The sequence below is a fragment of the Taudactylus pleione genome, unplaced genomic scaffold, assembly GCF_031769625.1.
Source record: "Taudactylus pleione unplaced genomic scaffold, aTauple2 ptg000273l, whole genome shotgun sequence".
NCBI classification, from domain to species: Eukaryota; Metazoa; Chordata; class Amphibia; order Anura; family Myobatrachidae; genus Taudactylus; species Taudactylus pleione.
In genome coordinates this window covers 363,772-388,905 of record NW_028284675.1, presented here as the reverse complement: position 1 = coordinate 388,905, position 25,134 = coordinate 363,772, and the positions used below count along the sequence as shown (strand labels likewise).

The 25,134-nt window shown below is 42.0% G+C and overlaps 1 protein-coding gene across 1 annotated transcript; it reads left to right on the top strand.

Annotated features, from left to right (window-relative positions):
• Positions 1–2,105: 2,105 nt before the first annotated feature.
• Positions 2,106–20,323, top strand: GSR (glutathione-disulfide reductase). The gene is made up of 13 exons (XM_088481457.1): positions 2,106–2,773; positions 6,848–6,874; positions 8,350–8,438; positions 11,504–11,573; positions 13,136–13,283; positions 13,830–13,884; positions 14,848–14,947; positions 15,282–15,368; positions 15,475–15,633; positions 17,195–17,306; positions 17,519–17,650; positions 18,555–18,688; positions 19,888–20,323. Exons 1-13 carry the CDS (start codon positions 2,237–2,239, stop codon positions 20,035–20,037), a joined length of 1,800 nt encoding a protein of 599 aa, XP_088337583.1. The 5' UTR covers positions 2,106–2,236; the 3' UTR covers positions 20,038–20,323.
• Positions 20,324–25,134: the final 4,811 nt, after the last annotated feature.

The following is a 25,134-nucleotide window of genomic DNA, read 5'->3' as shown; positions in this document are numbered from 1 at the left end:
TATGTACTTTGCGACTGATTTTACTTGATAATTAAACACAACACTTATTGCTATGTTTATAGGCTTTCAAAGTATGCATTAGTGAAGAAGCAAAATTACCAGGGCTGTGGAGTTAGAGGCAATTTTGGGTGGAGTCAAAGTTGGTAAAAATGTACCAAATCCTACTCCAACTAAAAATATAAACTTAAAATATACATATCTGTGCACATAAGCCTGACGATTATCTTGCAGAAAACAGCAGGAGGAGAAAACTAATAGTGTTGTTGAAACTGAAAGTGAAACCAAACCAAGAAAGAAAAAACAGCACAGCAGTGGTTGTTCTGTTGAAAACAAAATGAAAATATTTATAGGAAAGCATTTGGTAATATAATTATAAAAAGTTAGTTTTAAAGATATATCCTATGTTTCTGTTAAACTCTTTTTTTTTTTTAAATGTATTACATGCATAGTTTATTGAATATTTACTTTAACAGTTTTCATTCAGAAATTTAATAAAATAAAAATATTTTATGTTCAATCAAAGTAGCCTAATTTATGCGGTGGGGATGAATATGCCCTGTGCTACTATTTTACTACAGTAAATTTGTTATTACTAATTAATAAACCTTTGCAATTAATAAAGGCGTCGGACAGTAGTAAAATAGAGTCAAAGGTTTGTCATACTGACTCCACAGCCTTGACAATTACAAAGAAAAGGAAATGAAGACCATTAAACATAATAGCAGAACTAGTAAAAGATCAAAGTAAAACAAAAGCTAGTATGAATATTTAAAAATCATGATTTCCCAAGTGAAACACCTCCAACAGGTCCCCATGTTTTTAGCATTTACAAAAAGGTAGAATTCCAATTTCTGTACAAGAGTTTATCAAATGCTCTCCCTCTATGCCTAAAGTTAGTAAAACTGCAGTAGCTACTTTTTTTTTTCCCAGGCACTTTGGGGGTTACACCACCCTTCAACAGACTAGCCAGCCGGCCCTTGATTTATGACACAGGCGCACACTTGGCGCTGCTACTTTGTTAATGCACGTGCGGCTACAGTGCACACAAACAGAAAATAATTATTTTTTTTGCACTTGGGGGGAGCACCCCTGATGGACAGAGCACTCCCTGGACAACACTACAGCACCCCTTTAGGACTACAGCCTTTATGGGACACTGCACAACACAGCCCAGCCAGCCCCTATGGACTTTGGAGTGGACACAGGGCCTGATTCAGACCCGCTTGCAAGCGGGTCGATGGTGGGCTCTGCGCACACACAGCGGCCGCACTGCGCGTGCGCAAGCCCCAGAGGGAGAGAGAAATTCTCTCGCTCCGTGGCTCACTGCAAAAGGGGCGGCTGTCGATCGACAGCTCGCCCATTTTGTAGGCGTGGTGGGGTGGTTTCACAAACGGAGGTGTTCCCAAGCGAACGCCTGCCAGTGATGTCAGTGGGAGAGCTTACGCCTCTATTAGGCTCTCTGGGGCTTGCGGCCACGAGACCCTACCACAAGGGTCTCCCCGATGGTCGTGATGGTCTTGACCATCGCGACCATCATCCTGGCCGCTCGCAATAGCTGTGGGTGGTCACCCACAGCTAAGCGAGCGGCCGGGAGGCCGAACAAAAAAAAAAAGTCTGAGCGTCCGTCTCTGAATCAGGCCCACAGCCCCTATGGACAACAGCAGCACAACACAGCCCAGCCAGCCCCTATGGACTGTGAAGTGGACACAGGCCCTATGGTCAACAGCAGCACAACTCCCACCCTCCCTCTTCACTGTCCACAGCAGGAGTGAAAAATGGCACTGACGCGGGGACCTTTTATAGAATCCAAAACCCGCGAGATCCGACAGCGGGATGATGACGTTTTGCTTCGATTTCACATCCGAGTCAGGCGGGAAAACTCGAACTTGACTCGAATCGGGGGGTTCGGATTTCAGAAATCCGAACCCGCTCATCCCTAGTATAAACTAACGAAAAAAATTTGATTTTGGGAGAATTTCGAAGAGAAAACGGCAACTCTCAATTCGCACCTAACTGGATTAACCCAAAAGAAAGAGATCAATTGAGTGAACCCACACACGGCCCTATTACAGGTATCTCTGTGATTACTACAGCTGCTTCATTGCTCCAATGCTAATAGCAGCACACAGAGAGCTGGGAGAGTCAGCGTGACTAAGCAGCAGCGCCGGGAAGGAACATCCACCTCCCCGAGTTCCCCCTCCCTCCTCTGGCAGCTGCCAGTACAGTACAAGTGCACATGGACTTCCGCGTTATGGCATTGCTGGTGGTGACCCGGGGTGGCAGAGGCCTCTGTGCATCCTCCCCGCTACGGCAGGCACGGCTTACCTGTAGCCACACTCTCCCCTGTCCCATCAGCAGCCCGGCCCGACCCTTACATATAGGAAGGCGCACATCCATCTGCTCCATCCCCAGCAGAGGCAGCATCAGGTCTCTGTCCTCCATCAGCAGAGCGCTCCTGTCACACGCAGGCACTGCATCCCTGCTCTGCAGCATCACTGCTCCCAGGGGTGTCACCCGGAGCGCCCATCACTACTGCACACCCCCGGGAGGTGAAAGCACCACCATGTCCCAGCAGCAGCCGCCCCACACTTCCTCCAACGAGGTTCCAGGCTCGGGTGCTGTGTCCCGGAGTCACACGAAGCGCCGCACGCACTGCTCGTTTGATTATGTGGTGATCGGGGGAGGCTCGGGCGGCCTGGCAAGTGCTCGGAGGGCAGCGGAGCTGGGAGCCCGGACAGCCGTGGTGGAGAGCAACAAGCTCGGAGGTACCTGTGTAAGTATGAGCGCACAATGACTACTGTATCACCACTCACACTCACTCCTTAGTTACAGTTCTTTTACTATGTTGTAATATCCTTATACACTTTTGCAATGATGCTCTTTCATACATTGCCATCCCAGCCGGATCCCGGAAGTCCCAGGGAAGAGGGTAAAAGCCGGAAACATAGAAAATGCATTGAAAAAGCCGGAAATCCAGAGTAAATGTATTAGAAAAGCCAGAAATCATATTGCAAGTATCGAAAAAGCCGGAAATTATAGTAAATATATTAGAAAAGCCGGAAATCATATTACATGTATTGAAAAAGCTGGAAATCCATAGTAAATGTATTAGAAAAGACAGAAATCATAGTAAATATATTAGAAAAGCAGGAAAGCCATAGTAAATGTATGATTGCCAGCTTTTTCAATGCATTTACTGTAATTTCCAGCTTTTTTAATGCACTTTACTATGATTTCCGGCTTTTTCAATACATTTGCTATGATTTCCCGCTTTTCTAATACATTTGCTATGATTTCCCGCTTTTCTAATACATTTGCTATGATTTCCAGCTTTTCTCATACATTTACTATGATTTCCGGCTTTTTTAATACATTTTGCTATGGATTTCTGGCTTTTTCAATACACTTACTATGCTTTCCAGCTTTTGTAATACACTTTACATTGTTTCCGGCTTTTTCAATGCAGTTAGTATGTTTCCAGCTTTTACCCACACCCCTCTCCCAGCCCAGACATGCAGATCCATAAGAAGATAAAGTGCTGCATGGCCATTTACATCAGCGCAGGCCCTAGTAGTGCTGCTTCCTCTGCAACAGAGTCATTCATAGGGGTACCTGGGGGCAGGACAGCTATATAATGACTGCTGGTAAAGATAATATGATGTGTGGTCAACTTGCAGAATGACAGCTGCCCCCGGCAGATGGTGAAACAGAAAAAGTTACTGCAGTATAAACAGAGCCGGTCATGGGCGTTCCTAGAGAAGAGGGGGCCCGTGTGCAGTCTCTGACACGGACCCCCTCCTCGCCGCCCGGCAGCGCACTGAGCTGTGCGCGGCCAGCTTCAGAGTTATAGACTCTGGGCACTAGAGTGTGCCCAGAGTCTATAGTGCAGGAGTCAGGGAACATTTTTACCTTTTACCCCAAAATATAATTAGATATGCCGTCGTTACCCCCTTGATTTGAAGGGAAGAAAATCATATAGTAGTGCCTCCGTAGTTATGCCCCTGTAGTAGTGCCCCCATATAGGGCTCCTGTAGTAGTGCCCTCATGTAGTGCCCTCATATAGGGCCCCTGTAGCAGTGCCCCCATATAATGCCCCTGTAGCAGTGCTCCCATAGTAATGCCCCTGTAGCAGTGCCACCATATACTGCCCCCATATAGTGCCCCTGTAGTGCCGCTTGTACAAAGAAAAAAAAATGCACTTACCTTAATCCCCGCTCCTGCATCCGCCGCCATCCTGTCCGCCCGGCTGCTCCTCGGAACTATGGGAGAAACGTCATGACGTCTCTCCCATAGTGCGCATGGGGAGAGCCGGAAGCTGGAGTTCAGAAGAAAACTCCAGCCTCCGGCTAACGTGGCGCTGCATGGAAGGTGCCGGGCGCCTGCTGGTAATAACATCTCAGCGGGCGTCCGTCTTAGAGCCTCCCTGCGGCGCCGGGCTGGAGGACACTGGCGCCGCACGCCGCACTGGCCCTCCCTCCAAATTCCTTGACAACTTTGCTTCCTGGTTCCCTCACTTTCTCTCCTGAGATCTTCCCTCCATTATCCTAGGTGATTTTAACATTCATATTGACATTCCCACAGAATCCTCTGCCGCTAAACTCCTTACCCTCACCTCTTCATTTTTGCTCGCCCAATAGACCTCATCACCCTCCCATGTGAGTTGGCACTCACTTGACCTGGTCTTTACTCACCGTTGTGATATTTCTGATTACTCCAATTCCCCATTCCCCCTCTCTGACCATCACCTTTTTTCTTTTAACCTATCCCTCTCTCCTTCCCCTCCTATACCTCCTAAGGCCACCATTACTAAGCATAATATTGACACTGTTGCTTTTTCCTTCCTGCTGGACTCTCTTCTCTCCCCTATCCTTTCTCTCTCCTGTCCTGAACAAGCTACTTGCCTGTACAATTCCTCTCTTACTTCTGCTCTTGACTCTGTTGCTCCGACAATAACTACTCACCCTCGCAGATCCACACCACAAACTTGGCATTCCAAATGCACCAGATACCTGCAAAAGTGTTCAAGAATTGCCGAGCGTCAGTGGAGAAAATCACGCTCTAAGACTGACTTCCTCCATTTCAAATTTATTCTCTCATCCTACAGTGCTGCCCTGTCCTATCATATTTCAAGAACCTCATTTCCTCCCAGTTCTCAAACCCCCGGCATCTCTTTTCCACTTTCAACTCCCTCCTCTGCTCTTCCCCTCCTCGCCTCCCCTCCTCGCTCTCTGCCCTTGACTTTGCCACCTATATTACATCTAAAATTGACTCCATACGTGTGTACATCATATCCCATCAGACTCTCAGCACTCCTGCCCCTCCTTTCCCTGACCACTACCCATCTGTCTCACCAAATATGACATTCTCCCCTATTTCTGGAGAGGAAGTCATGGCCCTCATCCAATCCTCCCCTCCTTCCACCTCCCTCCTTGACCCTATCCCTTTCCGTCTCCTCTGTTACCTGTCTCCTTCTGCCTGTTCCCATCTTGGCCACCTCCTCAATCTCTCCCTATCATCTGGCACTGTCCCTTCTGCATTCAAACATGCCCTTGTCTCCCCCATTCTTAAAAAAACCTACCCTTGATCCTATCATACACTCCAACTACCAACCCATCTCTCTCCTCCCTTTTGCAACCACCTTATTACCTTTCTTTCCTCCCACTCCCTCCTTCATTTCAATCTGGCTTCCGTTCTCTCCACTCCACTGAAACTGTCCTCATGAAAGTATGCAATGACCTCCTTACTGCCAAATCCAAGGGGCACTACTCTCTGCTCATTCTTCTTGACCTCTCTGCTGCATTTGACACTGTATACCACCCTCTCCCCCTGCAAATCCTTCACTCTCTTTTCCTACGTGGCACTGCCCTCTCCTGGCTGTCCTCCTACCTCTCTGATCGTTCACTCTCTGTCTCCTCTCATGACTCCTCTTCTCCCCCACTTCCACTAACGGTAGGGGTTCCCCAAGGTTTTGTTCTTGGAGCTCTCCTATTCTCCCTATATATGTCCTCTTTAGGTGAACTACTGTATATCATACCGTGTGTGGACATGATATCGGCCAGTGCGTGCTCCCGTGGGATCATACTTGGCAGAAAAAAGGTTCCCCACCCCTGGTTTAAATAGTCTGATCCCACAAAACAAACTGTTGCATGTGATTGCTGAGATGTGTGCCCTGTTCTGCCTAAGGGGCATATATAGCCCTACCTATGTGGCATAATTGGTGCAACCCAGGGTTATGTCTAGTACTACCCAGATCTTCCCTATTGGCCCCCAGGCCATGGCTATAGATTTCATCATGTGAGTAGACTGGAGCCCATGTGCAGGACCTCAGAGCAGGTCTCCAAGAAATATTTTGGGCAGGAGATTTAAAGATTAGTAGTGCCAGGGTGGCGAGAGGACTGAGGCTCCTCTTCTCTTACTATGTTGGTGCATGGAGAGGAAGAACACAGCCCTCTGCTATTGAGAACCATTTTCAAAGGTGTGAAAGTATACAGGTTAATTGACATGCAAGATTTGTGAACTAACCTTGGTTGGTTGGTTTGTGAATTACTGTAAATTGCATATGTACAGTGTTTGATGATTATCCTATTGTGTTACCCTACCACTGATACTTCCAATTTGAACATCTAAGTGTGGAGCAACATTGGGCACCAAATCTATAGTTTAGAAGACGTGTTTGCTTGAGTTTGTGTCGGACATTTTCCCTTGATTTCTTACACATCATAAAAACTTGGCTAATATGTTACCCACAAACGGTCTTGTGTGTTTCTCTCTTACTGAAAGCTAACAATGACTTGGGTGCAGTACTTTGGCAAGCTGTAAGTCAATGTTTGTTTTTATTCCCTTACAGGTCAACGTTGGATGTGTTCCAAAAAAGGTAAGTTTCTGAATATAGAATAATACTCTTGTCAAAAGTACAGTTACAAATTAACAAATCATGTTTAACCACTGGCATGAAGAGAACTGCCCAAACAAGTTTACCATGAGGTGTATAACTGACACAGGATTTGGGGAGGAGGATACATTGGGATGTGCTTGTAGTGAACACAAGTGAATAGAGGAGATAACATTGAAAGGCTATTGCTTTGCTGTGCTGGTGTCGCTCTCTACCTCTGGTGCTAGCAAAGTGGATACAGGGTAATTGGTACCTTTTTAGGTTTCATCTTTATGGCATTTTCATGCTTTTTACAGTTGTTAACCCATTCGCTGCCGAAGTCAAGTGGGCATATACCTTAAAACCGCGGATGACGAGTCACGCTCATCATCCGGAGCAAATCGTCCCGTTACCTTACTCTCTCCCCACCTGCACTAATCACCGGTGGGGAGTCCCGAGGGTCAGGGGCTAGACCAGGAGCACGCCGACATCACTTTTTTAGAAAACAGAACAAAAAAACTTTAATATATTGCCAGAAATGGGGGGAGGGACTTTAAGTTCCTCTAAATCCTCAACCTGGGCACCTACTCCCCTATTTCAAACTATATGCTCCCATAGAGATTATTGCCTTGTGATCACCAGGCAAAACCCACTGGACTACAGAAAAATCATGAAGTCCAGGGCTCCCCCATCCTGGCATTCCTGAAATCAGAGGCACCCCTCTTTCAAATGTTGTGTCCCCTTAGTACTTATTGCCTGGTGATCATCTACATGTGAAACCTTTTGTATAAAAGTATGAATAACAATCCTAAAGCCTGTACACGGCACATCTGTATACAATGGTATGGCTTTCAGCTAGTTACTTCTATATACAGGTCGAGTCTCCCATATCCAAATATTCCGAAATACTGAATTTTTTGAGCATGACCGAGATAGTGAAACCTTTTGCTTTTTGATGGCTCAAAGTACACAAACTTTGTTTAATGAACAACATTATTAAAAAATATTGTATAAAATGACCTTCAGGCTGTGTATAAGGTGTATATGAAACATAAATGAATTTCATGTATGTACACACTTTATTTGAGCCATAAAATTATAAAAAATATTGTATAAAATGACCTTCAGGCTGTGTGTATAAGGTGCATATAACACATAAATGCATTATGTGTATAGATTTGGGTCCCAATCCCAAGATATTTCATTATAGTATGCAAATATTCCAAAATACAGAATATTCCGATATCCAAAATACCCCTGGTCCCAAGCATTTTGGATGTGGGAGACTCAACGTGTACCAGAAAAGTATTTGTGAAATGACAGACAGGTAGAGTATAAGCGACTCTTTATATACATATACCCTTCATGACTGATCTACACCTTATGTTATGTATACATGTTCAACATCTGCTAATGTTTTGGTATCTGAAATATGATGAATGCTGTTAATGTGCAGTAATTGGACTGTATGCCACCAGATTATGTGGAATGCTGCTATTCATTCAGAATATGTACATGATCATGAAGATTATGGATTTCAAGCTCCAGATGTGAAATTTACCTGGAAGTAAGTAAAACCGGCTTAATGAATAATAATATTAAGGCAATAAAAGTGCTTATGAATCAGTGTCCATAATGCTGATTGAGTTTAACCACTGAGTTCAACCACAGCTACTGTGCTGTACAATGCATACACAATTATGGGCTGATTCACTACCGATCACAACTGCGAATACACACGCAATCATCCGATTGTTGCATTCTGCGTATGCATCGCAGTGCGCGTGTGCGAAGACTCCACTGCGATCGGGACTGCAATGACTACACAGACCCATGGCAGAGTGATTGACAGGAAGCACCATTTGGGAGTGTTCATGGGGGGGTGGGGTCGGCGAAACGCAGGTGTGCCAGTGAGTTTGTATGGTGTTACAGGGGCGTGCATGAATTAGCCACTGATGCCATAGCCAGCTTGAGCTTTTCACTGTTTGTACTGAGGTTAGCAATTTCTGAGTAAGGTCAGACCTTGTGCAAGTGTGCGTGAGGCTCCGATGTTACCGATGGTATTGCAGACTTTATTCAATATTATGTATAGTGATTCTTTATGTTGGCTACTTTCAAACAGGCTTACTGTATGTTGATGTATATGACACTGCAATATTTCTTCCTTTATGGTACAATAAAATTGTATCTACCATTATGGAATGTGCTTTGTTGCCTTTACATATAACGGGTGTCTTTCATTTGATAGCAACATACACAGATCTAGTAAGTCGCATGATTTCATATTCTGTGAGAATCACAAACTGTTGAGGCTTAGAAGCTTAGAAACAAGTTCCTGGACTTTAGTGATTTTGACACTAATAGGGGAATTCAATATGGAGCGATAAGTCAGTTTTTTTGCGTTCATATCGCACCTATGACGTCATTATCGCAGGTTTTAGTTTTACAATGTATTCAATTTCAAAGACTTTTCGCAGGTTCGAAAAGTCTTTGAAAAAAAACGGGGATAACTTTTCACCACTGAATAGGTGGCGAAAAAAAGTGCAGAATTGGGGTTTAGGGGTGCAGGCTTAAAAAAAAATAGCCTGCACCCCTGGGAATGACATTTTAAAAATAACTGTGTTCAAAAAAATGTAAAAAAAAATAGGGACACCCCAAAAAATGTATTTAAAAATTGGGGTGAAAAAAAAAATGGGAAAAAATTGTTTAACAATGGGGAAATAGGTTCAGGGCTATTCTGCAAGTATGCGGCAGGTGTATTCTAGAATAGATTAATAGCAGCAGGTGCACAGTTGCAGAATTTTTACAAAATTACTTTAGGGACATAAAAATATGCTAGTACCCATTTTCATGTACCCCAAATTTGAATGGACCACTTAAAAAAGCGAAAAAAAAAACCTAAGTGCTCTTCTGCATCACTTCTTCAATGTCGGGAAAAAAACACCTGCTGCAGCTATTTAAATCCCCGACTTTCATTTGCAGGATAAAAACGGGGGTACCCATAGTGATCCCCCATGTTTTTACAGCTTTAGGGGGCTCCTACAATTTTTTTAAGGAAAATGTCAGAATTTAACGCAAATCCCACTTCGCAGGCTCCCGTTTTCGTAGGTTTCATATTGAATACGGGGATAAGCGGGCGCGCGCCCGATACTTTATCCCATGTAAAAGCTCCGATATGAAACGTAAACTTCGACAGCGAAGTTTACGTTTCATATTGAATACCCCTCTAAGGGCCTCATGTACTAACGAGTTTTATCACCAAAACAAGTGATAAATGTCACTGAGTATGATAATGGTGCTCCAGCCAATCAGCTCCCAACTGTCAACTGTTAGAAAAATGACAGTTGGGAGCTGATTGGCTGGAGCACCATTTATCACAGTGAAATTTATCACTCGTTTTGGTGATAAAACTCTGTAGTAAATGGGGGCCTATAGCTGGGTACACACCTAAACATTTATCGGGCCGTTCAACAGCCATTCACCCGACATAGAGTGGATTGTATAGGTGTGTACGCTGTCCCGATGCATGAGTGTTAGACAATGAACGGCTTAAAATGCTCCGCAACGGTCGGCCTCAGCTGCTCGCATTTCATGTACAGTTTAATATTCTGATGATTTGACGGGGCGATAGCATATCAAAAGTGCAGTGAGTAACTCACGTTTGTTCGATCCCCAAGCCGTTCTTGTAATTAAACACCTCCAGCAACGCCGCCTGTGAATCAGCCATGTTGTTTTAAATAATCGCTTTTTTTTTTCGTTAAACACCGCTGTATTTGTCATAAATTAAAATACATTTATTATTTGTCACTAACTAAAGTGCTATAAAGCTTGGTATGTTTTTACATGTGGCTACACCATGTCCTCCGTATACAGTATATGTAGTATTGAAAATAGCATACATGGAACAATATCTAGGATAAATTTATTATGAATAATCACTTGTGTATAATTACCTTTTGGCATACACCATGTCCCCTTTCCTCATATATGTAGTATTGAAAATAGCATAATACACTTTCCGAATAGCTTGTAGTGTTGTCACCATAGCAGCAATAATACACGCACAAGCCTTTTTTCTCCTCAAACTCATGATGGGGATTGAAACGAAGGATCAAACGTATTCTCTACGCACCACTAGAGTCGAAAATGGCAATGTGGTTACTCCTGTTCTCTTCCTGTATGTTTGTTTATGGTCTGTAATCACGCCCTTTTCCTGCCCATTATGGTAATTGTGTTTACATCTGCCGTGACTAGCCTGAAACGGGACAGTGTGTACCCTGGTACAATCATTTTCTTTCGATAGTTTAGACAGAGGGAGATTGAACGTCGCAAGTAAAATTATATAGGTGTGTACAGTACGTGCGTGATCGGCACTATTGTCGGGAAATCTGATCGGGAGTTAGGTCGATCGAACCAGTGCATGAAAAGCTTGATTGTATAGGTGTGTACCCAGCTATAAGGCTTAAATGTAAAGTTTATTCTCTGTGCCATTTTTTCTTCCTATATGGTTACCAAAGGTTTCCCATACAAGTCCTAGCAGTTCATTTCTTACATCACCAAGGAATACATTACACTATAGCATAAAAAGGTTGTATTGATTTGTACTGTATTGGTTGTATCTTTGTCTTCCAGAGTTATTAAAGATAAACGAGATGCATACGTGAGCCGCCTCAATGACGTGTATCAAAATAACCTTAACAAGGTATTTACATCTGTAGCTGACCATTTATGTCTACACTTACTTTTTGCTATGGAATATGTTAGCTCTATATAAATAAATGTTGTAAATTTTGCGGCACTAATAGACTGTGATGTTCAGAATGGATCTCCAGCAGAGAACAATGTGTGTACAATTCTTTATTTTGAATGGTCAGTCAAAATGGGAGTAAATACAGAAAAAAAGGGTCAACAAAAGCCTGATACAGACCAGATTTTAAATGTGATAATAAACAGAGAAAATAACACCATCGTAGTTAGGTAATTGATTAATAGGGAAGGGGTAAACGTGGGGGTTAGGGGAAAGGGATGAGGGGGGGACACGACGCAACATCATATGGATTGATACATAATAAGCATCCAAAAAATAGAAGACAACAGCATAAGGGATGAAAACAAAGAGGTGAAGAGAAGACGTCAGTCGCTGCCCATGGGTCCACGTGCGGGGTTAGTACTCAAGAGGAAGAGGGGGGCTACGCTCAGCAAACAACCAGGGAGCCCAAACTTGGGTAAAGTTGACCGCGGTCATGAAGGTAGTAAGTAATCTCCTCCATGGTTTCAACATGCCAGTATCTGATTCTTAAGAGCAAAGAAAAGTGGGGGAGAGGTCTTTTTCCAGTTTAGAGCAATCATGGATTTCGCTTCGGCGATAATGTGTGCAGCCAATTTCCTGGAACATTTGCCGATGGCCAGGGGTGTATTCCTATATGGAATTGGTTACGTAGAATTACTTCTACTCCTTACATATGGTGCACTGATCATTCCCTTGTTATATCTTGTATTTATGGGAACTTATAACAATAATTGGGAACAAGATACATTGTATTACAACCAGCTGCATTGGGGTTCCATATTTAGCTAAACATTTGTCCACTAATGCCAAATCACTTATTCCACATTTGGAAGTCCAAACTACAACCAACTATTCTTGAATGCTTTAAACAAATGAAACCAATACAAAATATTGGAGAATAGACCCTTGAGGTTTATTTGGATTGCTCACAAGAATACACAATCATATAAAGGTACAATGGAGAATCATATGCCAAAATTCTATCTCTTTTATTTAAGAAAAAATAAACTATCGAAAAATCTTTTGTTCTCTTTTAAATAGTGATCTCTGGTCTATTAATGATCATGCTTTTGTTGATTCACTACTTATGATATTTTGGGTAACAACATTTCTTTTATATCTGTCTTTATATGTGTCTAAACTTTATTCTGTATCATGTTTAAAAAAAATAATTGGTTGTGTCAAAAAAAACAAAAACATCTGTATCTTTGCACAACATATTACTATGATTACAAATTTTAGCATGGCCCTTGATAAAAAAATAAATAAAAATAAAATATTACAAAAACTTTCTGAAAGATGTGAGTTGGACAGAGGTGCCAAGGGGTATGTTTGGTGGTAGAGTTGAATGGGAAAAAAAAAAAAAATATATATATATATATATATATATATATATATATATATATATATAATATTATACAAATAAATAATACATTACAGATAAATAAGATCAATCATTTGTTTATTTGATACAGGCTCAGATAGAAATTATACGAGGTCATGCAACATTTACATCTGACCCAGAGCCAACACTGGAAGTGAATGGTCGGAAATATACGGCTCCACACATCCTCATTGCTACAGGAGGAAGACCTTCAATGCCTTCAGACACAGAGGTGCCGGGTATGTAGATCTATATTTATAGTTCGTTTGATTAGGGTCAAAGCACTATTTTATTCATCTTCTGCCGTTCACCTGTTTTATTGTTCCGTAATGGGTGGAAAAACATCAACCTACATCCAATCAGATTGTAGAAAGATTCACACCAGCATAGAGTAGGCAATGTCTATTTAGATGCTGAAATTATCACCTCAGCCTTCTTACTACTGTAATGAAAGTAGCCTACACTTTCACGTGTATAGAAGTTGGGTTGACTTCTTTACCATCAGTGCTGTATTTTCTAAACCCCGATTTAGTATCGTGCAGGGAAACTCAGGTTTTATAACCCCTGAGTATTGTATTTTGCCAGTAGATTTACCACTGTAATATTGAAATCCCAGTATGCTATTGCTTTAATATTTCATTTAATCAGCAGCATATAGTGAATAATTTGGTTTGTAGGAGGACATTTGTATAAATAGAAGAACAGTAAAAATAAATAACTACTGCATTTTACAATTGCTTTATGGAAATTCTTTCTTTAATCCTTTTTTTATTTTACTTTTTAAGGAGCAAGTTTAGGAATCACAAGTGATGGATTTTTTGAACTTGAAGATTTGCCCAGGTATATATTCTCATATGCATTTGAGCCAAGTAACTGGCATTTGCCTGTTTAGTGTCAAAAGAAACTGCATCATGCAGCTGGTGTCCTTTAACACGTATCTCCCCGTTCCAACCTTATCACCAATATCTGTTTTGTTTTATATGTTCTGCTTATTTGGTTGTCATAGCCAAACATCTCAAATAATTCAATAGATACAAACTGTACAGATTCCCTTGTGTCATTTAATTGGTTCCGTGGCCTAAAGGCCCCCATACATCAGAGATTGATTGCAGCAATCGTGCAATTTGCAATCGATTGTGTATGAAAATCTTTCCCTTTTTCAATCGATTGTGGCAATTCTGCAATCGATTGAAAAAGGGAAAGATTTTTATACACAATCGATTGCAAATTGCACGATTGCTGCAATCAATCTCTGATGTATGGGGGCCTTAAGGAAGACTAAAAAGATTTGTCCAAGGTCACAAGGAGCCAACGTTGGTGCTCAAACCTTGGCCTGCAGCAAGTTGTTATTTTCTCACAGCTATGTATTTTAACCATTCCTGCTAACATTAGTACATGCATTTGCTCATCTCGGTACAAAACCGCTTCAGCTAGTCACAATTACAGAAAATATGGTACTTTACAAATATAAATCTTTGTGCCCTTAATGGAGAGATCCAATTTTGAATTAACCACCATTTCTCAGGACTCTCACTATTACTCCTGGTACCACCTCCACTAGGGTGCTCTCCAAACCGCTAATCAGGAAAATATAAATAAACAGGACTGCCTCTCTCTGTCAATCACGATTACCCACTGCTCCAGGAAAATATCAGTGGCTCTGGGAGATTCCTCAAAATTCTTCAATTGACCGTAGGGAAGACTCGTTTAACTGTATTGGAGACTTTAACATTTACAAACTAACTATTGCCGTCTTCGGCATGTAATTCTTTGAGTTTTATAACTGCATCTGTGTTCTTCTAGGAGGAGTGTAATTGTTGGTGCTGGTTACATTGCTGTAGAGCTAGCTGGGATTCTTTCAGCTCTGGGCTCTAAAGCTGCATTGTTGATTCGACAAGACAAGGTAAAATATTTTTTTGTCTTTAGGCCTCATCTGTGATGCTTTTAATTCGCTTGTGTTGCAGGAGTTATTACACAAAAACAATATTTTTTAATTATCATTTGAAATTCATTGTAGTTTGTATAATTCAGTGACTAGACCAAGTAAAATGTTGAGGGGTTTTTATTTTTTCTGTGTGTATTTATTTATACAAGTACCCTTTAAAAACAAAAAAAAGATTCTGTATCTTCAAAGAGAGCAGGTGTTTGCAGTTTTGTCAAAGTTATTTAATCCAGCATTTTCAGAAAATGTGCGGGATAAAAATGGTTAGTACATCTGTATCATTATGTTCTTGCAGGTGCTGAGAACATTTGATTCCATGATCAGCACAAATTGCACTGAAGAGCTTGAAAACGCAGGTGTAGATGTCTGGAAATATGCAGAGGTAATGTAATACACCAGAAAGATTTTATTATTCTTTATTATATATGGCGCCGGTATTTTGTAGTTTTAGCAATGTACAATAGGGGTTTGCTTGTTTGTTACTGTAGGTGAAGTCTGTTAATAAGACCAGTGCTGGTCTAGAGATCAACGTGCAGTGCTCTGTGCCAGGACGCAAACCCACTGTGAGGACAATACAGGATGTTGATTGTCTGCTGTGGGCGATTGGAAGAGATCCCAACACTGAGGGACTGAACCTGGATAAACTGGTAAAACCTCCTTCTGGATTCTGAAGCCGTAAAACTAAATAATTTGCTTGTAATATAACACGCACCTTGTTTTCAGCTATGATCGTGTACACATGTTTATGCCTATATGTATTTTTGGAAAGACAATTTTTATATATATTTTTTTAAAGTCATTTATTTTAGCACAAAAGGTGTATATTTATACTAATGAAACAATGGAAATGCAATGGGAGATGATCTGAAGTGTGCAGCATATATACAAATATAAATATAAGTTGTCCGTTTAATAAATATTCTAAAATAAATCAAAATACATAGTTAATTGAAAATTGCATAAAACTAGCATGATTTGTTGTTCAGCATTGATCGCGCTGAGCGAAAAAATTTGTGGGTCCCAAGGACCCTTCACTTTATAAAAATTGGGGTCCTACGCCACGTTTTTTCTGGGTCCCATCACATATTATGCGGGATGAGGGCAGGCAGCAATTAGGACAGTGCTGGGGTCAGGTGGCAGTTTGGGCAGTGCTGGGGGCACAAAGTATTTGGGGTAGAGGAGGTCAAGGGCAAGCAGCAGTTAGGGTAGAGGCAGGAAAAAGTGGGAGTAAAGGGGGTAAGGACAGGCAATGCTGGGGGTAGGAAAGGGGTAAATTCAGACAGTAGTTGCTGGGGCAAGGCGGGTGTTAGATGCAGGCAGCACTGGGGGTAGGGAGGGGGTAAGGGTAGATAGCAGTGGGAGGGAATGTAGTGCGCAGACGGTGTTGGGACTGGAGCTGGAGACAAGTTCCTGGAGTGCGAGGCCGGATCCCGGACACCGGGCAGAGCGGTGCATGGAATGAATCCATATCCCACTGCATTATCCTCTGGGTTACAGCAGCGCTGCAGTGTGAGGAGCGGCCGCCAGTGGGAGTCAGTGACATGGACATCCAGCTACACGGCCAGCAATAGCAGTGCGAGGAGCAGCCGCCAGGAGGAGCTGCGGGGATATCCAGTAATAGTAGTGCCAGGGGGAGCTGCGGGGAGCAGACCATGCATACAGTTATATTCACTGACCTTTCCTGCAACACTAATACCCTGTGGTCACAGCAAAGCGTAGGGGAGGCCAGGAGAAGGGTCGCAAGACACTGCAGGGATGATTAGAAGCAGCCGCGGGTCACACAGGCTGAGGTCTCCTCTAAGAGCTGGCTCACCGAAGAGTCAGTGCACCAGTGATCACTGGTGGTCACTCCCCACAATGTGCCGCAGCCACCCCCATCCTCATTTGCATTCTCCAAAAGGCAGACTCGAGGCGGCGATTGGACAAGGAGACTCTGTCTGCAGGTGATTGGTTGGGAGACACGATTTTTATTGGCTGCTGTAGTGCACACAGGACCTCAGTGACTCACAAGGCGTCCCGCAGGACCTAGTAATTTTTTTTTTTCTTTTTTCTTCCATCAAAAGCTGAACACTGGCAGACCATAAATAATGTTTTTATTACAAGAAGATCTGCAGGAAGCGTTCTGTTTTTATAGACCATATTGAAATTACCTTTTTTTTAGTGGTTCCAAGACCATTGTGATTTATTTTCTTTTTCGACTTTTAACAGGGCCTTGACTTAGATGAGAAAGGTCACATTGTAGTAGACGAGTTCCAGAACACCAGCCGAAAAGGAATTTATGCTGTAGGTGACGTGTGTGGGAGGGCACTTTTGACACCAGGTAATTTAATATATTTCAGCCACTGATGATTAGAAACCCTTTGCCCTAGCACACTTGTTCATACATCTTGTACAAGATTAAATGACACAAGCAGTGTCGTATGTTTTGAGTTCTGGGCCCCTGTTAAGGATTCATTGGTATACAGTACTTACAGTAGCTTTCGGGAACAATCGTGATTTTACGTGTGTACACTTTTATTTTCTGTGCTGTAGTTGCCATAGCAGCTGGAAGAAGATTGTCCTATCGATTGTTTGAAGGCCAAGAAGATTCCAAGCTTGACTACAACAACATTCCTACAGTGGTCTTTAGCCATCCCCCAATAGGAACTGTGGGACTCACAGAGGGTGGGAAGTTCTTTTTATTCATTTGTACACCTTACGTAAGACATAAATGTATGCATTATATGTAAAAATATAATATTTCAAATCACTTTAATGCATTTTATAAAATAATTTGCAACTGTACAATATGATCACATATCTCCTCAATTACTTCTAATATGTTTATTCTTTATACAAAAGGGTTGTATTTACACACATTTTGTGAGTAGGCTCCATCCCACCAAAGGAAAAACCAGCTATGTCTTAATGGTGTCAAGATAGATAAATGACTAATCTTCCCAAAAAAGTAACTGGAAGCTCAAACTGTGTGTGACAACTGCGAGTATGTTAGAAAGTCAAAATCGATATGCTACTCATTTTCTTCTATAGAGTAACATATGGTTACAATCCCTGGATGATATGATGTTATCACTCCTAGATAATTTAGGAACTGCAAGAAGATGTAATATGTTTATTTATTCTATCCCAGCAATCACTCAGTGTTCTGAGAAGATTAGCTATATTATAAAACCTATAGACTATGGGATTGTGCACATGGGCATTAATTCATTTCCTATTCTTTCCACACGTTTTTGGGAAGTAAACAGAGGAAAACTGAATCACACATAGAGATATTGATTGTGAATGGGGCAAAACAAAATCTGATCCGCTAACCCCCATCCTGGTTCTGGACTCTTTGGAATGAGCACAGCACCGCTCTCTCCTTATGCAGCAGTAATCTCCCCTCTCCTCACCTGTCAAACAAGGAATAAAACATGTTCTGATTTACTTGTGTGCACATGGGCTAAAGATTTCATAAGTCCATCACTCATGTACAAATATTATATAACGTTTCATATGTAAAGAGATGATTTCCCCCCTCAGATGTGTACACCTATTTTATGTATTCCCTTCTACTCTATTTTAGAGGAAGCAGTGACAGCCAAGGGCAGGGAGAACGTCAAGATTTACACCACTTCTTTTTCACCCATGTACCATGCAGTAACCAGAAGAAAAACGAAATGTGTGATGAAGCTGGTCTGCGTTGACAAAGAGGAAAAGGTGAGAATGCATCTCCTTCATCTGTTCTATAGCTGTAGTTCTCTACACTGAGAGTTGTTCCTTTAGTGCTCTCAGCCCTATAGCAACCTGTACAATAGAACACCAGTAATTATCTACCAGCCAGTAATATCTTTCTTCACAATCTTACTTATTATTAAGAGAAATTTTAAGACGTAACACAGGAGAATAGAAGACATTTATATTAATACTGGTATTTTCACCAGAAAAAATATGAGTGTTATTGTGTTGTAATGTTTTAATTGGCCTATGCCACAGATTCTCAAACTCTGTCTTTAGGACCCCAAACAGTGCATGCATGTTTTCCAGGTTTCCTCACAGAATCGCAAGGGACATAATTGGCACCACCTGTGGATCTTTTAAAATGTGTCAGTGAATAATGAACACATCTGTGCACCTTCTGGGTGACCTGGAAAACGTGACCTGTGTGGGGTCCTGAGGACCGAATTTGAGAACCACTGGTCTATGCCATTAAAAGTGATTCAGTGTTAAGGAGCAGCACAGACTGTTTGTATGGGCGGAGGAAAAACATCAGCGCTACAGAAAATGATGTGATCTAAGATGTATGCAGATACAATACTATAGATCTCCTAATTATAGGAGATGGAGCATGATTAAGAACTCCTGGGGCTGTATGCAGGATACTGGTGTAAGGACCTGATTCAGCAGAGGACGGAATTTCAAAGCTGCACCCAAGCAGCTTTGCAATTCCGTCCTTGCAATCATGCTAATACAGCATCATGCCTCCTGTATGCATTAATCATCCAACCTGCGTCTATGGACGCAGCATCGTATCATCTGCGTGATCCTTGGCTGGCTGAGTGACCATGGGGTCACGTAAGCCAGCCATCGCAGATATCCAAAAGTGGGCAGGAAATCTCAGTCTAACGTCGGAGGTCCTGACCTCTTCCCTCCCCCCAACGGTGGTGACACCTCCATTTTTGGAAAAACCCCAAATGGCAGCAGGCAATCACGCAGGACCCATTCTGCACATGCTGAATAAGGCCATAAGTCACATAAACATAGGTTAGAGTATTCTAAAACCCTGAGAGGCCATTGGTTCCTAGGCAGGAGCCTAGGTTGCATAATGTATTATCCTGCTGTGATGGGAGAAATAATGTTGCTTTGGGATTTGTGTGTGTCTGGCTGGAAGCTTTAATTCTTGTCATTTTGTTTTACAGGTGGTTGGATTGCATATGCAAGGACTGGGATGTGATGAGATGTTGCAAGGATTTGCAGTAGCCATCAAAATGGGAGCCACCAAAAAAGACTTTGATAACACAGTTGCCATTCACCCTACCTCATCTGAGGAACTGGTCACACTACGTTGAAGTTTTTGTTCTGTGCATTGACCAAGAGCTACAGTGATTACAGCAGCATTACTGTGCCTTCTGGGAGCTGCCTCCTACATATCCACTCCATCCTACTTTATAAACCTGTTTCTTGCTTCTGTTAGAGACTTTTGTAGATCAGCAGAAGCATTACAAGCATACAGCTGGAGAAAATCTTTTAAAAATGCCTTTTAATCAATGCTTTATGCAGGATGTCATAATTCTATTTACATAAATGACTTCAGTTAAATTGCTCTAAAAAAATAAAACCACAAATGTTGGATAATGTGTTTTTTTTCCTGTTTTATTGGTTTACTTGTGTGCACTACATGTGCCTTGTGGTTATATAACTTTATATTAAAGGTAGATATTATACATTGACTACACTACAGATATGTCCCCATACATCTAGCCTCAATACACCACGCAGCGTGACGTGCCTGGCGTGAGTTAGATGCCAGGTCCCATGATACTCTGCTGGTGTTGGGTATCTTTTTTGCTGAGCAATGTGAAGCGACTAGGATGCACCAGCAGACTGTGCTGATTAATTTGACATGTGACACTTATATATCTATGTGCACCTGAGTATTTAAAGCACAAAAGAACTTGGAATGATAAAAATTGTGGTCACTGCATTGTAGCACTTTGTGTACAGATTCAGGGGCCCAGTCGCACACCGATAAACAAGTGTCCATATATCAAATTAATCAACACAGTCTGCTGCTGCGTCTTAGTCACATTGCATTTAGATTTAGACGCATTTTCCGACAGAAAAGACACCCGGCGCTAGCATAACTTCACGAAACCTGGTGCGCCGAGAGGGACTTTTTAGCGCAACTGCAGCAAAGATGTATAAGGACACCTCTGTACATACTATTCCTCAAAACACAGTGCCATATATATGGGACCTCTAGAACATACTCTACCATAATCTATGAAAAAAGAAAGTACTTCCAACAACGAAGTTTCCTGAAGATAATGTTTCCCACAAGACTTTGGACCGTAAATACCTTTTCCACTAGTGTACCTTCTTACTCCTGTATATATGCAGTGAGAAGGGGAGGGATTGGGATATTGGTTTCAGTACAATCCCCTGCCTGATTCCTCTCATTTTCTAGTTATAACTGTACAGTAATTCTTTGAATATACAGTAAATCCATATTGGACAGGCTAGTACACCCTTTCCCATACTGTGTGGTAACCTTATCAAGTAAGTGAATCTGTACAGACTGGATGCACCAAAACCTTCAATGTGTACAGAGGACATATTTATCTCATAGATTAATGACCTTTATAACTGTTCAAAATGTGGAGAATGTTTCCTGTGATACAGGGAGAAAGCTGTGTGTTACCTACTCTACCAGCCCCAAAACTAAAGGTACAAGAGTGGAAAGTGGCCAATGAGAGACAGTGTTGCATATGGAGTAAGCATTTCTGAAACCGTCTGAGGAACACACACATCTTTCCTAGAGCTGTACCTCTCTATTGGTCAGAGCTCTTCCCACATTAACAAAGTAGATAAGTCCTTGGTTGCAGTTAAACTCTGTAGTATATTACTATTGTGGTGCTCACATTGTCCACAGTTGCCACCCCCCCCCCCCCCAGATTAACCCAAGAGAAGAAAGAGGCAGCACTCTATTGTATTTGTGAGCCAAAGAGACTTTGTGTAGGGATTACTAGAAATATAGTGTCCCTTATGTCCTAAATAAAGTCATACTGACTCAGCGGTACACATTTGTGCTGCTCTTTCTTCATAGTCATGGCATGCATGGGAAGTGATAGCATTGCGCGGCAATGTTTACTCTGAGCTGCAACTTATTGTATCCCCATGTAATGATTAAACTTCTGTGCTCTGCATTCATCACCAACATAGACTTTGACACCATCATACACTTTAGAATTGGTACAGTAATGAAACAAAACCATATTAGCAGACCGATAACATCCAAGAGGGCCCTGCTCACAAACGTACAATGTATAAGAGAATAGAAGCTTGCTATAGGAGGCACTCTGCTACATATTGTTTCGTGAAATGAAAAACTGATACATGTGTTACCTAAAGTTTGTAAACACAATGAATTCATCCCTAAACTTCCTTGTAAATCTAAAATGAAGTAAATACAGGAGTATTTTCCTCTTTGGTTAATGTTGCTTCAATAAGAATTTAATATTGAGTTAAGCATTTTAGAAGGACAAAACTGACAATACCAGAGCCCTAAAGCGTAAAATACAAGGTTCCTGTATCAATTTTGCTTTTTGCACCACTTCCATGATGAACATACATCTCTGAATCAGGCCCACAGTGCAGAACCCCTTGGTTCTAATGACTAATTAGGCATCAGGAAATGTTAAATTAGCTTAATTGGCCAAATGTCATTTTTGGGTGTTAACAAATTGCCTCAAATTACCCCACTCCTGCCACTCCTCTTGGACTCAGTTACGCTGCCAATGAACTGGTACTTACCACCTGAGCCCCGTGGGCGGCTTTTTATTTGTTACCAGTGTGCTGCTTGCAGGGCAGCATATCTGCTGTCCTGGCCGGCTCCGTCTCTCCTCACTGATGTTGTGAGGAGGTGCGGTTGTGCTAAGCCTGCTGGGATATTCCTGAACCAGGGCCACGCCTCCTCCAGCATCAGTCAGGAGAGACAGAGCCTGCTGGGACAGCAGATGTGCCTGCAGCAGCACACTGCTAAGAAATGGAAAGCCGCCCACGGGGCTCAGGAGGAGAGCACTGGCCCGTACTGAAGGCCTGATTCAGACCCGCTCGCAAGCGTCCGCTCGCTCGTACGCATTCGATAATTTTGTACCGCGCATGCGTCCAGGTAGTTATGCACATGTGCGGCCGTAACTTTGCGGTCATTTTTCCTTCGCTCGTATGGACAACGAGCAGGAAGTGACCTGTGTAACTTGATTGACAGGATGGTCCGTTTATGGGTGGTGACGGGGGTGGAGATGTTAAAACGCAGGCGTGGCAAGCCGTTATTATCTGCTGCGAGCGTCAAAATTGAGCGGAAGTAGTGATGCGTCACTGTGTGAGCAGGTTTCCATTCTGCGTGCTCGTTTAGCTTGTGGTAGGGTATTGGGTCTCGCAAAGACGATAGTGTCTTCGTAGCTACCTAAGGGGATCGATGTTCCTTTGTTTTTTTTCTAAAGGCACAAATCCAATCACCTAATAATTGTCAAGCTTGTTGTGATTTTAATTTTAAATGACCTGTTGTATAGCTTACTTACGTTCGCATGTTTGAATGTGCTGGTGTTTTTTTTTTGTTTCATAAGTTCTATGTTGTAAGTTTAGGTTCTGGTTTATGTATTTCTAAAATTTTAAAATGTTCCCTTGGAATATTATTTAAGTATGTTTGAGAGAGTAACATTTAGCCAGTTGTAAATGATGTCTCAGACAAATTTTTTTCTTTTTAAAGTTTTTATTTGCAAATCATTAAAGATTTTTAACCATTTGAAATCCTGTTTTTTTATACAATATAAAATGATAATTATATTATAAAAAGCAAAGAATTTTAAAATATGAAAACAATAATAAAAAAAAAAAACAAGAAAGGAGATGGAGGCTTGTTTTGTGCAAATATGGGGCAAACACAGAAAGGAAAATTGGGAGAGTAAGCCAGTGCTGTAAACGCCTTTTGGCCTGATGTGGCTGGCCACGAGCTGATTGCCTGGTGGTCCGCCGGCTGGCCTGGCCAGAGGCAGATGGAATTTCCTCTGGCCTAGGCATAGGGCTAGGCAAATTTTGTGGGATGGCTGATGGTGGGCCTAGATGGTACTACAGGCCGCAGTAGATTCCTCCAGGGCGTCCGCCACCCGCAGCAGAGTGGCCTCCATCCTCAACAAAATCTGAATGTTCGTGTTGGTTTGCCCAATCAGGTTTGTGAGGAGGGCCACGGCCTGGGAGGGAGGTAAGCAGGAGTGCCCTCCACAGGGTCCCCAGGTGGATCCATTGGTTTTTCCTCTGCGGAGGCAGCAGATCTACTGCGGCCAAAGCTCACCTCTGGAGCAGACTCTTCCTCTTCTGTGCCTGTTAAAAAAAAAAAAAAAAAACTTTTTATTTTTTTAGACTATAATTTTTTTTTAATAAACAAGTTATTATTTTTGCAAATTTACCTGCGCCAGCATGTGGAGCCGTAAAGTCTGGCATGTCTGTGTCCCACCTGCATGCCTAGCCCTATCTGCAAGCTTCTGTTTGAGCCTGTATTTGAAGTCGCTCCATCTGTTTGAAATTTGTTATAGTTTATTTTTAAGTTTGTTTTTTAAATTTTGGAAAAACATTGTTTACTTCATTTACGTACCGCCTTTTCACTTCTTTGGTTGACCGGTAGAAGTTTCAGGCTCGATTAACAGCACTGGCTATGTCCTCCCATATTTTCCATTTCTGTGTTGCTTCCATATTGCTGTGTGCCTGTGTGAGATTATCTATACACATTTACACTAAGACCTCCATCTCCTTTCTTGTGAACTGGGGTTGACGTATCCTCCTGTTTCGGGCTTGTGTACTGGGCCCCGCAGCCTCCTCATTATCAGCCTCAACACCTTCAAAACAGAATGTTTTTTTATTTTTAACATTTTTTTATTTTTTTTAAGATTTTTACCCTCAAGGGCTAAACATTGCTGAGTGTACTTACTTGTAAGAATAGTACTTTGGGTTTTCTGCACCTTTTTGGCTGTCGTGACGTTTTTATAGATCCGTGTGCATCATGCTGTGTGCGCGGGTGTTTTGCTCCACTGATTTGGGCGGGAAAGATCAGCCTATTTAAGGGTTTATTGTTTCTGCCTTTCGGTGTGCTTTATTGAGGTTGTTTGGTGTGTTTTTTTGCGAGGTCGGAGTTTGTTGGCACAAAATTAATCAAAGTTTTCTGGAAGGTTGGTACCTATGTGTAGTGCATGCGGTTAATGTTTTGAAGTTGTGTTTTTTTATTATTTTTTTGAATAACTAAAATTTAAAAAATTGTTTTTCAATTTAGTGTTTGGATTTGCGAAAACACACTTAATTTGGACTGTCACTTTCGAATTTGTTTTTTCATGTGGGTGTGGTAAGTAGATGTGGCATATTTGTGTGTCTTTGCCGATTTACTTATTTTAAAATAT